Source organism: Toxotes jaculatrix, chromosome 5, assembly GCF_017976425.1.
Source record: "Toxotes jaculatrix isolate fToxJac2 chromosome 5, fToxJac2.pri, whole genome shotgun sequence".
Classification (NCBI taxonomy): Eukaryota; Metazoa; Chordata; class Actinopteri; family Toxotidae; genus Toxotes; species Toxotes jaculatrix.
In genome coordinates, this window is record NC_054398.1 from 18,719,396 (window position 1) to 18,733,949 (window position 14,554).

Sequence of the window (14,554 nt, forward strand, 5' to 3'; positions counted from 1 at the left end):
TGCTTGTATGGCTTGTAGCTCCTGATCATTGAATGAAAGCAGTATGCAGCCTTAAGCAATTAATATTATTTTCTGCATACTGTTAGTTTTCACTTATTAGTTTGGATAGATGCAGAATATATGGGGCCTTTTGCAGCAGTATATGCAATTGTTAAATTAGTAGAGTATTTTAAATAATTGTTCACATATGACCATATGCTGTTGTGTACAGTACTTTCTCTCTTTCAGCTGATTGGAGCCATACTAGCAGCTCCTACAATGTGTGTGTGTGTGTGTGTGTGTGTGTGTGTGTGGCCTTGCCCTCAGGAGTAGATGGATGATGGATGATGGATGCTGTGGGATACAATGGAAGGCCTAAATGAAAGAGCAATTGTTCTGTGAATGTATGCATATGGGCAAAAATTGGTCAGGTTCCCTGAGCAAGGGCATGAATACAAAACCTTTTATCTATACACAAGACGTCTTCTTTCACAGAACATTCGATCGAAAGTGCTGTGAACACATGGAAAATCATAATAATGTAAACACTTACCCTCACATACCCTCGTGCATGTTCACCTACACACATACACTGCTCAGAAGACCTCCAGGTGTCCTTCACTGCCATTTAAACTCTCTTTCATTCAAGTGGCAAACCTCTCCTCCTCACTTTTTCCCACACGGTCTCTTGCCCCCTTTCCCCTTGCCGCTGGCATCTTTCGCCACCCATATTAACACACAGCTTCCTCCTGGCAACGCCGGGCCGGACCCCTGCCATCACCACCAACGCTGCCAACCCATTTCCATGGTAGTGTGATTGGCAGATGATGTGATGGATGCCCGTTTCAGCCAATGGCAGATTAGAGTCAGGTTCTCATGTGCCGTGAAACCCTGCAGTGGTCCGGCTGACCAGCTGAAGATGGTATTGGGAAGAAAGGGTGAATGCAACGCAACAGGCACACACAAACACAGACACACACACACACACACACACAAACACACACACACACACACACCCGTAGCATGGGATCATTCAGCAGCACAAAGCGTATGGGGGTCCCTGTTCAGCCTGTCAGTACTGTTGTGATGTATCATTTATGCTGCCATTGTGTGGCCTTCTCCTGAAACATGTTGACAGAGGCATTATTCTGGCTTTTGACAGATTCCCATACATTCACAGGCTTTTAATAACACATGTTAATGCTCCAATAGGTTTATGACAGGTTCTAAGAATTACCACATGAAATATGAGCCTTTAATGGGCCTGCTCTCTAAATTATCTGGGATGGTATACTTTGAATTTCTAAGTCTGAGCAAGTGGGAGAATGATCATTGCTTATAAGGCTGTAATCTGTCTGAGTGTGCACGTGCATACACACCTCAAAAACGTGCACACAACAGGCCTGGAAGACAAAAGATGTGCATAAACTTTAATCTGTGCTTCTTAAATGAGACCCACTTTTCTGTGTTTAATCAAAAAAGTATATAGTGATTGGTGACAAATATAAATTCCCTAGACAAAAATCAAATAGCCTAATCTCCTCACAGCACATTACACTACTTCACAGCGCTTTCATTAACGCTCCGAGCAAACAGCTATTCATGCACATGCATTTTAATATTCTGTTTGCGCTAGCTTTTCTGTGTGTATGTGCAGCCATACAGGGTCATGTGCCTGTGTATTTATGGCTCTGAACGAGTGTTCTCCAGCATTAAAGGCAAACATATATTCATTAATAACAATTGCGCCAGTGAAGGGAAAGCTGCATCAGTTTACTAAATTTACTGTTTGTAGAAAGGAAGCAACAAGCACCCAGATTCCTTTTGCCTTTAGGGACTGAAGTGCACTTTCCCACTGCCTTCCTGTAAGCATTTCCTTAGCAACAGAGGAAGGGAATCATAAATCTAGCTGGAAAAAACATGTTTAACTGTCTTGAAATCATCTTAAAACCATTTGTCAGGAATGGATACTGGCAAATCAAACACAGACAGATCACTCAAACTAATAGTGTCCTGTTGCTGTAGAGCCAGACATTGCTGAAGGACAGTTGTGTGATAACTGCAAATTCCAGTAGCTATTTGGTACTGACCAGATGTCAAATGGTGTGTATAAACTCTGAATGATTCTGGTAAATGTGCACATCAATTTGAATGGTGCCTCTCAAATCCTCACAACTCTGCCACAAAGCCTATCTATCAGTTCTAATGCCAGTTAGACCGGCTCCTGCTGGTCCTACAGTGTGAAGTCGCTGCCAGGCTGAGCCACCGATTGCCCATCTGCTCCATCAGGGAGAATTCTCACTCCATCTATTTGACTTGTTTTGAGCTTGGCGGTGGAAAGCTCATTAGCTTTGCAAAACAAGATATAAAGACAGATAAAAATGCACCGTCTAAACAGAGAGATGTTAAAGAGTACACCGACAGATGTGAACTGAAGTGTTTACATACTTAAAAGAGAAAGACCAGACGGAAGGGAAAAAATGTGGATAAGTCTTTGTTACCGGAGACATGGGCGGACTGAATATGAATAAATAAGAGGCGGTGAACTTCCCACTTCCTTTTTATGAGGCGCTTTAAAAATTCACTGCAATTACCAGCAGAGATTGATGTCGGGGTGACAGTCCTACAACCAACATATGACCCTTAAAATTCAGACACACCCATTTCCTGTGTTTCTGTGTATCTGAGTGAGTTTGTGTGTGGGCATGTATAAGAATGCATGTATAGGCATGTGTGTGTGTGTGTGTGTGGGTTCATATTTATGAAACATGCTCTGCCCAGTCATACCGTGGGAGTTAGCAGGTCATCTTCCCTTGCCATTAATCACTGCCGACAGCTCATAAGTGCCCAATCTGCATGTGAAAGAACTGCGTGTGTTTGTGTGTGTGTGTGTGAGAGTGTGAGCGTGTATGTATTTGCATGTGTGCATTTGATTGTGGGTGCGTGGTTGCAACAGTCCTCCAAGATCCCCCTGTGGCTGGTTACTGAATTAGAAGCGGCCTCTACTGATACTTATCTAACATGCAGCATGAATGCATCACCGGTGGAATTTGTGCTGCAGCGACCACTTCGGTCACTGTCGGCTCAGAAGGTGAGTTGTGCTTGTTGCCGATTGTGTGATACCGAGTCCACACGTGGAGAACGAGCAGTCACAGCTGATTAAGCATAAAATGTGCCCGCTGGTTTTAAATGTTTGTTTCCTTTTCTAAACAGAGATTAATCACCAAAAATGTATGCCACTCACACAGTAACTGTGGCTTTTGATTAATACAACTTCATCAAGTTCTGTAATTACAGTGAGAGGATTTGGGGGGAATCTGGAGAATTTGTGGGATCGAGAAAGAGAAAAGAGGAGATAAACAAAGAACAAAATATTGACAGAGAAGAAAACAAGCACATGAGGCAAATTTAACACCCATTACATCTGCTAGTCACCAGAGATCTAAAAAAGAATTCAGAGGTCAACTGAGCAAAGCGTAAATTAATGGACAGTTTTTGCAGTTTGTGTGACCCTGGCGTATAAGGACACAGGAAGGGCTTTGTTATATATTTTCATATCACAATGACGAAAGAGCCTGTCTCTCTGTTCCTCTGCTCACCTCTCAGGACAGAACCAGGAATGTCAGGGCTTTCTTTTTTTTTCTCTCTCCAAGTTCACTACAGCTTGTTGCTTTACTGGAACATTTGGGATTTGGAGCTTATTGAATAATAGTGATTTTTTTTTTTCTCTCCCTCTCTCTCTCCACACCCAGACATGAAAGGGACTAGTTTCGTTATTTGCATTTTTACGCCTGAGTGTATTTTTCAAGTGGGAATAGAAATTCTGTGAGTGGTGTCGAGTCCCAGCGCTGCTGTGTCCTGGAGTGCATCAGTCTGCCTTTTCATCTCCACCCTAGCCAAACCGCTCTCTGCTTTTCTTCAGCCATATCAGTTCCTCCCTCTCGCTATTGCTTTCTCTGTCTGTTACTATTTGCTTCTTTTTGCTAATTTTCTCACGATGTTATGCTAAATTTTTGTTTCAAAATTTTGTTTCACAGAAACTGAATTGAATTCCGTTTGTTTTAACTTCATCAAGTATTAGTTTCCCCCCCCCCCTATATGAGCAAGAGTTACAGTAGCCTGTGGAATATTAGTTAGGATTGGTATTGCAAGAGTTTGTCATAACTGTAAATGAAAAATCACTCTGACTCTTAAGTTGTTGTTGGTGCCCTTCCCACCATTTCCCACTTTTCTCTTTCCGTTTGTCTTTGCAGCTTTCCAGATAGTGGAAAGCTCTCATTGCCATGAGAGCTAAGCTTGTATTATGCACATCTGCGGGGATTCTCAAATTGCACCATGGCAATGTGGTGAGAAAGATTCACACCACTTCTTCTTCTTCTCTTCCTCTGCCACAAAATTGGACAATTAGTGCCAAAACTGTTGTCATGACTGCCTTGGTTGTGGCAGTAAATTTGTGGCATGGAACAGCAAGGAAATTGCACTGAAAATGGCACTCTTTTGTGTCCGAGGAAAAGAGGAAAGATGTGTGGGTATGTCAGCACATGTTTCCTTGAGTGCTTCATAAGACTAGCACAGAAACTACGTCTGCTGTTCTGTCTGGTGGCAGTAAAGATAGGGTGCTTAGGGGATCGTGCTCGAGCAAACAACATGGCAATAACCCTCGACAGTAATGTGTGTTTATGCGCGTTTCTCCCGTGTGAGTGTGGATGTGTTTGCTCAGGAGTAAATCGCGGCCATTACACAGAGAGGTTGTAGCCGAGGTGATTGGAGAACAGCAGTACTATTAGTGGGTGATTACATCTCAGTCTGTTATTACACACCAGCAGCTCCTTAGCAATGCATAAGGCCGCTTCGCTTGACACCTCGTAAATCTGACACATTAGGACCACACGCTGCGCGCACTCACACATGATGTCACAATATGTTGTTGTTATGTGAAAACCTCTTAAATCATGTCTCTTTGATGATTATTCAGTTTGAACTCTAGTTAAAGAGTTTGATGTTTCTCTACATAATGAGAAAATTTGGGTTGAAGGAAACCTTTGGAAACCCCATAGGGTAAAATAAATACATGGTGCTCAGTCTAAAAACAAGAAGGTTGTTTTTCTTGTTTTCTCATCCAACAGCAATGATGAGTTTGTTTGTACACACACACACACACACACACACACACACACACACACACACACACACACACACACACACAAATCAACATACATTTTGGACAACACTACAAACGTGTACAAATGAGCACACGCGCAAACACACACACGTACAGCCCGCCATGCCAAGCGTGTCAAGAAGAAACATTCGTGGTGCTGTCAACATTGTATATATTTATGGATGCAATCTCTGAAGTCCAATTTATTATTGTCAGAAAAGGCTGAAAGTATTCCTCTTCAAATAATTAGTTTTGAACCACACACACAGACACACAATTTTTGCATATTGATTTGCACATTGATCCAAGGAAGATTAAAGCGCTGATGTTATTAATCATCACTGATTATGTTTTCAGTGAAGTGAGTTATGATTGAAGAGAGGAGAAGAGAAGAGAGGGGAGGAGGATCGTATTTGCAGGTTATAAAGAGCAGAGGCCAGCCATCAGAGTGCTGCAGCTCAGAGCACATCTTCATACACCGACGGGATGTTGCATACATTTTTAAACTGGCTGAATGCATTTGTGGTCCAGTGCACCACACTATTTTGACTTGGTGTTGGAGAATTAGGACAAATGCTCAGATTATCTGTCTGGGAGATGCACAAATGCATTCTTTAGTTGTGCTGCGATAGTTACCGCACAGTTTGAACGCCTCTTCACAGACGCCACAAAGCTGTTTAGTAACAGTAAATGATTAAACTGTTCTGTATGTGCGCACAGTGACTGATGAGTCCAGTGGCATCCCGCCCTTTCCCTCTGTGATATGGAGGAAAGATTGTGTGACATGATGTCATTCCATCAGTGCAATCATAGCCGGACACAGACCCTCATTAATAAGAGCACTGTTATGTATTGTCAGCTCACAGGGAGGGAGAAGAAGAAGGAGCGCGTACAGGAAAAAAAAAATGAATGATGAAAGGAGAGAAGTAGAGAGGGGAAAAGAACAAAGGAGAGAAGGTGAATGAGAAAAGTGAGTGTGAGGCAGGAAGCGATGAAAGAAGGAAAACAGTGGGACACCAGTGGATGGAAAAAATAATAGTACAATGGCATGAGATCAAACGGGTAAAAAAAAAGAACAAAGTAAAACCGGATGGAAAGAAGGGAGGATTGCGCGAGGTGGATTTGTATGTGCAGCACTCCAGACCATAGGTAGATGTCAATACTCTGCCTTCTTTTCACTGTCTATAGTTCCTTATAACACACAGGTCCTTGTTGCTCTCTCTTAGCATGTCAGGTTAAATGTATTGGCCACTCACCTTATGCATCAGTGTATTTTCTCTCACCAAATATTATTGCAGTGTTTTAATTGTACTGAAGGTGACAGGTTTGGCTTAGCTGCAAATCATCTGGCCTGGGATACTGTTTTCTTGTTATTTAAATTTGTTCCTACTTGTCTTCTCTCATTTCAGTACTGTATAAAATCAACTTGAACAGACTTGCTTGAAATAGTTGTGGTAATCCATCACAGGTTTGTGAAAGTAAATCTGTGAGTGTGCAGCAGTGTAGTAGGATGTGGATTAATTTTTAAAGGCTGGTAGTGGGAAACTGGTGAAAGCTGGCTACAGCAAAAAAAACAAACAAAAAAAAAAACTGTTTAATGCAGGAGGTCATAAATTAAATATGATCTTTTACACCACATGTGTGTTTTAGTAATTGGTTGTCTTTGGGTGGGGTTTTCTGACAGTGCAGCTTATGAAGGACGTCTTGTTTGGGAGACCCATGAGCACACAGCACTGGCAGACATTAGCAATACCGATCTAATGAATGGGCTTACCACACAATGATAATGTAACTCTTACAAAGATAAAAGCAGACATGGCATAGACTGTGACAATTTACTGTAACCTACATACAAGAAGTTGTATGTCTTTGCTACCTGATTTTAATACAGTTCTACCTGCTACTTTCCAGTAAGTAATCTGCTTCTTGCTGCTACCTGTAAGGAAAAAAACTGAAAAACTGTGGTAGGCTGTGGTTAAATGTTCTGCAGTATAGTAAATTGTTTAAAACTGTATATCAAGGTGACACTAGTCCACTTTCTCTGTCTCTCCAATTGTCCTTTTTGGTGTCTCACTTACTGTCTTCTCCTCACTCCTCCAGGTGTGATACCAGAGCGTCAGTTTGGTGGAACCCAGTTTGTCTGCAGTGTGGTTGCTTCCCACGTTAGCCACCAGCCCTCCACCAGCTTCAGTTTTGTCTGGATCGCTCCACCACCCGGCACTGGCTGTGTCAATTTCCTGTAAGTCATACATGTGTATGTGAAGGAAAGAAAGAGTGTAAAAGAGACTGAGGCAGAGATACTGCAGATGAAAAGCCTTGTGATACAGACTAGGACCCTTACAGCTGCCACGCGTCAAACTATGACGTGGAAGTCGTAAACTGTAACAATAATATCCGTTAATGGCGTGTGGCCGCATACTGACCCAGTAAGCCTGAGAGAGGCTTATCAGCTGGCATCAGGGCGGTGTTTTCTGCCGCAGAAAGGATGTTAGAAGGCCATCCTGTCAGGGAAAGCGTGCATTACGACTAGAAAGAGGTTAAACCAGGGACAGAGTCAGCGTGTGTGTTTATATCCTAATTACCTTGCTTGACATGGCCTGTGCAGGGGCAGGTGTGAATGTCTGTGTTTGCCCTGCTGAGAATTAACAGAAATATTCCTGTCCTCTTATTCAATGGGCTCGGCCACTCTTCTCATTGGAAAAAAGTGTGAGTGAGTCGTTGGTCAGATCCACCCATCCCCTGAGGATGGGTGTGATGCAGACACACACACACATTTTTTTGCAACAGAAAACATTTGCAAAGTTGTTCTTTTAGTATTTTAAATAAAGCTTTCTACTCCCACTAGTACAAATGGGGCTTTATTGTGAGTTTTAGTGCACCGCTTCAACACACTCAGGGCCAGTAACCAGTTACTCAGGGACACTGGACAAGTGATTTAGCTTTCACACGTCTGATTTCCCTAAAATTTACCCGAGAGAGAGAGACTCTAGCTGTGTATGAGAACGGCTTTGGTCTTTCCTTTTTCTCATTTCGTTTGCCTCCTTCCTCTAGTTTATCTTGCTCTTAATCATTTTCTCCATCTCTATCTTTTGGAAACACCCTCTAACTCTCTTTCCCTCTCGTTCTCTTGGCTGATGATTTACAACCTCATGCTGATAATCAGTCAAAATGCAATTAGCAGCTGTTGCTGGAGAAGCATAGAGGAAAAGAGTGTATTCCAATAACACTGCCCCATGCAAAGTCACAGCAGCACAGCACTGCATTATAAAGATCTTTCAGAAATTCATCCACAGATACTACAATATTTATGAATTTGACAAGTGTAATTCTCAATTCTTAGTGAGTGTATTTTTTTTTTAAATGAAATCCAAAGATGAAAACATTATTGTCATGAAATGATTTTAATGGTTAGATAGTCAAATCAAACTGCAAACTAATCCCTTATTTTTATTATCTTTTTTTTTTATTGCCAGTCATCCTCCTTTAAAACTTGAAAGACGTTGCAAATTGCACATCAGTGTCTGATAAAAAGCACAACTAAATTAAACATTTTGGCAGTGTTCACAAAAATCCCTCCGTGAATTCCTGGAGGGACTTGATAGACTATCAGACAGAGACTTTTATGGACAGACTGACAGAAAAGGATTCAGTTGGGGAATTTGCTGAAGTGGAGCTGCCATTTAGACAATATCCACGGAGCCAAACAGATTTACTGGCTTTTTAGTCTGCCAGCAAACACATTTACTGTTGAGCGTGTGTCAGCTTACCAGGATTGTGTGTTTCCTCGATATTTGTGTGTGTGTGTGTGTGGCAATGCATGTGCTGTGTGTTTGCGTGTGAGTATAAACCACAGAGCAGCAGTGTGCCAGTGCTGATGATGACAGTGGGGCTGGCAGGGGGCCACGACTATATGACAATAGCGGCCCCTGCGGCTGACCTTATCAAAGTCAGCCAGTCACACTCCAGCTGGCTGGAGACTGCTCCTCACAGACACACAGACACACAGACACACAGACACACACACACACACACACACACACACACACACACACACACACACACACACACACACAGACACACACACACGCACGCACACACACTCTCTTACTGCACCCTGTTACAGTTCACAGCTTCCATCTCCACCAGTATATCCTCGTCTCTTGAGCTGCCCTCCCTGGGTTCAGTGGGGGAATTCAACAGGCGAGGCCCTTGTGTCGAAAACCAGGGCCACCTCGGGTGCCACATCAAATTTTCCAAGACTGAATTGTCAGTGTTGTTCCTCTTGAGGGCACGATTTGATCAGAAAACTGTGGCTGCCATTGCCTGTCTTGCATTCTTCCCAAGAAGTGCAGTTTTGTAACAAATACTACAAGCTTACAAGCTTAAAAGTCAACCAAGGTAATAAAAGATATAGCACTATGGCTGTAACAGAAACTACATTTGTCTTGACAGTATAAAATGTAAATAATGCAATGTCCTGTGCTTGCCCAGAGAACTCCTGGCCTGATGGATACAAGGGGCCATTTTTCACAAGCAGTGTCCATGAGTGTTTAAATTAGACATCCTATGTCCTTCACAGGCCTGGAGCGGGTCCGCCACTGCATTAATATGGGTCCTGTGAGCAGTTTTATGGGCGAGATTGTGGGAGTGTTCCTGGTAACAGATCACCAGCGGGAGTGTGATAGAGTGCAGTGACGTGGGGCTTCAGAAGAACTCATTTTCTGGGTGGCTGTAAATTGCCACCTAAAGAGAAGGGAAGGCCTTGGAGGAGAAAAGGAGAGGAGAGGAGGTGGAGGAGTAGGATGCTCACACACTCGCATGCACATCCATCCATAAGAAAACACTGATGACACTGTTCAAACTCAAACCAGTTCATCTACAGAAAATGAATCAACAGTTTTGATAAGTTCTATTTAACAATTCAGTTCAGTCCATTATCAGCTTTTCTGTTTTATATCACTGTAAATTGAATTTTTATGGCTTTTGGGCTGTTGTCCAAAAACAAAACCAAGCAATTTGAAGCCTTTGACATTGGTCTTTGGGAAACCACTATGACATTTTATAGACTTAACAATTAATTGCAATTTTTAATCCAGAGTTTAATCTTTAAAAGTAACCATGAGTGGCAACCTTATTGGGATACACTCAGAAATGATCACAGTGAATCTATAGTGGAGGCCAATAGAAAACCCTTTCTTACATATAAGATACAAACCAGCTTACACTTCAATGATTGCATAAAACACAGTTGTGCCCCACTTTTCTTATTCTTCTTGCACAGACGTGACAGTCCACACCACCACATAATGTACCGAATGCTTTGCTGCACTTAGCAGAGGTGAGAATGGTTAATAGCTTCCTCTGGTGAATGCAAAGATGCACTGGTGTGTCGTTTCCTTTCTTTGCCTTTATTCTGCTTCATTTACAGCCTCAAGGCAGTCAGTGCATTTCTGTGTGTGCAGTGTGTGTGTGTGTGTGTGTTTATGGGGTTTTACATGTAACTACAGCTTCCCTCAGAGAAACTTATTCAAACAACCTTAGCACTGTGCGTAGCCCTTGCATGTGTACGGGTTCTGTATGGGTGTATCTGGGTGCTCTACACACACATGCGGCCCTCCATGAACATATCGTTGGTATGTGTGTGTGTGTGTGTGTGTGTGTGTGTGTGTGTGTGTGTGTGTGTGTGTGTGTGTGTGTGTATGAGAGATGTGTTTTTGAGCTGTAGTGTTTTGAACGTTCTCCCTGTGGGACTCAGACAGCTGCTGGGTTGGAGATTGCTTTAATTACTGCATGTGCCCCCCCCACACACACACACACTCCCAAAGTGTTCCCCCCGAGGAGAAGGGTGTCTGCGGATCTAATGGCACACGGTTCCTGTATGTCATGGCATGCTGTGTATGTGTGTGTTTATATGTGCATTTGTTTGCAGACATATCTGTTCTGTTCATGCTTCTCTGCTACCTGTGGTTTCTCTGTGGAACCCCGGACTGATTGAAGGCAACCAGTTGCCGCAATTAGGAGAAATAGAAATGGAGTGAGGAAGGGAAGGTGGGTGCTCAAATACCCTCTTGTCTTGTTAGCTGTAATTGAAAAGGAATGGTTCCTGTTCTTTAATTATGCTGGCTGTGTTTGTGTTGTTGATACAGCCATCTGTTCGGATGAGGCAGGTCTGTGTGAGCTTGAAGTTTGTGAAACACACACTGTATTGTACAGGTCACATACAACAGTCCACTGCATCATGTGAAAACAGGGTGATTTGGCAGTCACAGAATAAAGCGATCAATTAAAATTTAAATTGAACTTTCCATTTTATAATCCTGACAGGCAGAATGATGGACAACTTGTTGTATTAATCAGAGGTCAAAGGTCAGAGTTCAGACATCAGACTGACAGATGACCTATATCACCCAGCTCCCAGTTTCTCCTGGTATTAGTCTTCTACATTGATTTCCTATTATTCAAGTCAATCTTTGAGTCGGTTTCAACATAAAATCATTGGTTAATGAGCTCCCCTCATCATTAAAGCTCCATACTGGCCTGTGGCTGTGCGACTGATTCACTATAGACATTTGGCCCGGGAACATGAGTGATTGGTTCAAGATAATCACATTTTTGGCATTGTAGATATAGAAATATGGGGAGTGATGTGAGAGATGACAGAGCACATAAATCCGATCCACTTTTTTGCTCCACAGTCTGACCGGAGCTGCAAATCTGACACAGTCCAGCCATATAATTCCAATTTTCATATATCACACATTCACATACGAGACAGCAACTCTTATATCTCTCAGGGTCATGTGTTTAACCTTTCTTAAACTTTCGAATTGTGTCACTTTTTCAGAATTTAACAGTAAATCTTTGCCTTTTAGAGGTAAACCTATTCCTGTGCTCAACAGATCACAACCTGGGCTCCTGTTGCTGTTTACCCTAAAGGTCTCTGCATCCATGAAAGTGTCTTATTTCCCATGGGCCTGTCCATGACCCCTGTAATTATATACATACACCTGTGTACATAGAGACACACATGTGCACATAGATACATGCATAGTACACATCAGTGCTCTGATCAATACTTCCATAAATTGTCCGCATCACATCTGTGCCGCTCCGAAATCACAGTCTCATCAGGGGGTTGCCGCCCCACCTGCAGAGACGGTGACCCCCCCTATCAATTCTAGATGAAATAGAGCGTGGAGATTGAAAAAGAAAAGCACTTCATTTTAAATGCAGCAAAATGAACCATTCTCAGGGGACAGGGGGTCTGCTCCAGATGTATTTTGTGTGAAATGATTGCCCGACATTCTGCGTCGTCTGTTCCTGCAAATGTGCTCCGTGGTGACTGACAAGATAAATAGCAGACATGACTTGTTGCAGGGATTCATCTCTCTGTTGTTTGCTCTGGGTAAATACAGTAGATTCTTCTCTTTCTCCCCCTCTTGTCCTAATCTGACCCTTGCTGAGAAAGTGAGGGAGAGAGACAAAGGTTTTTAAAAGGCTCATTTTCTCAGTCATCCGTGTTTTCGGAAGCAGCTTTTTTTTTAAGAAAAGAAGGTTCAGGCTCAGTTGTATTTTCTCCTTCCTCCTCACATATTTACTCCTAAGTACTGTTGTTTACCTAATCCCCCCTAATTATTACTCACTAACAATAGTCAAGGTCAATTGCTCTTCTCCTGGCTGTATACTGAGCAGTAACTATGCTTCTTCTGGCTGTATTCGCCGCCGTAACTCTCTATGACCCTGTGCTAACAAGCAGGTAATTTGCCAAACAACTCCCAAATCCCTCCTCTGTGGAGCTTCATTAAATTTGCATGTTCTCCAAGAGCCTTTTTCAATTAATTAATTTAGGGGTGGAGAGAGGGGGTGGGAGTAATGTGATTTCACAAAGCCAGTCACACCTTCTCGAGCCCTGGTTGGTATGGAAATATCAAGACTGGTTTGAAATCAAGAAAACCTACTTTACATATCACCCGAGCTCCTGGTCAGTGATCTCCTGGAGGGATCTGAATGCAGATTCAGGCTCTCTCTCTCAATCCTGTCTTTATTTCTCCATCTTTCTGCCTCTCCATTCTTCTACTCGCTGTCCCTGATTGCGATGCCATAACCACAGCTGGTCCTCAACGTGGAAGATAAATCAACCAATTAGGGTGTATTTTTTTTAAAGGGCCTAGTCCAAATGCACCAAATCAGTGCTGGCGACTGGAACTGCACCCCACTGAAACTCCTCATATTAATCATGATTACCAACAGGCCACAGTGAGCTGGGAGAGAAAATGAGCTTTTAATTGGGATTTGAGGAGAATGGGATGGGAGCGTCGTCTAACGAGGGAAGAAGTGCGAGGCGATGTGTGTGTCCTGTGCCCTCAGATGTAATAGTTTTGTGAGGGGAGAGAAAATGACTATTTTCTGGCCTTCTGTAAAAAACTCCCACAAAAGTTTGTGTTGAGTATTGAGTGGATATTCATGTCTTTAATATAACAATAGCTATATTTAACTGCATGTATATGGCTTTAGAGAAAATCAGTGCGTGTGCGTGCGTGTGTGTGTGTGTGTGTGTGGTTAGCAGGGAGCTGTCAAGCTGGCTCCTGGGGGATACTTATGGCCGACAGCAACATGTAATCTAACATGGAAGACATGCTTGGTAATTACCCACTCCAGGCCCTTTTGGGAGGTCTTTGAGTGACAGCCTGTCCATCTGCATACATGTTAAAGCTCATATACGGCTTGGAATGTGTGTGTGTGTGCGTGTGTGTGGACCGGATCCCTGCCTTTTCTCTCATGCCTTGCTATTCGACAGTAGATTGTGGACTTTGAAGACAAGGCCATCTAACCCCCATCTCTATTTCCCCCTGACCAAATCCCACCCCCTATTCTCCTCGCCTACCCTCCCCCCTCATTTATCCATCTCTCTCTCTCTCTCTCTCTCAATCCTCCTCTTTTTCTCCATCTTCCTCAATTCCTCTTTTTTTCCCTTCTCTCAGATTTTCTCCTCCAGACTAATGAGAGGGGAGAGGATGACACAAGATGAATGATCCCTCGTTTGAATAAGAGGAAGGAGAGAGGAGGGAAAAAATAAAAACACCAACACATTTAGGCCCTTAATTGCTTTTTCCCCCCCTAAAGAAAGTCAAATTAACATTTAGATGTTCAATAAATGTTTTGTGTGTATCAGTGCTGTTCTGTGTGTATGTGTGTGTGGGTCCCAGAGTGGAGACGGTAATGAGAGACACACGCTGAGGAGCCACTGGAGTGTGACGGCAGGACAGACGCTGGCGTCGTGCTGCGCTGATCACACACTCTCCGGCTCAGACTAAATGCCCTCTCCTGGCTACTGTTTTAATGACATACACGTTATTAAGTCACACACAGTCAGTCCACTCACTCATACACACACTTTAATAGTACTCTTTCCCA

At 42.9% G+C, this 14,554-nt stretch overlaps 1 protein-coding gene across 1 annotated transcript in view; it reads left to right on the forward strand.

Moving 5' to 3' along the window:
* Window positions 1-14,554, forward strand: part of reln (reelin) — a 91,832-nt gene that overhangs the window by 29,057 nt on the left and 48,221 nt on the right. The window contains exon 3 of the mRNA XM_041039103.1: window positions 7,241-7,379. Within this exon, the coding sequence (XP_040895037.1) occupies window positions 7,241-7,379 (139 nt within the window). The remainder of the gene's footprint in view (window positions 1-7,240; window positions 7,380-14,554) is intronic.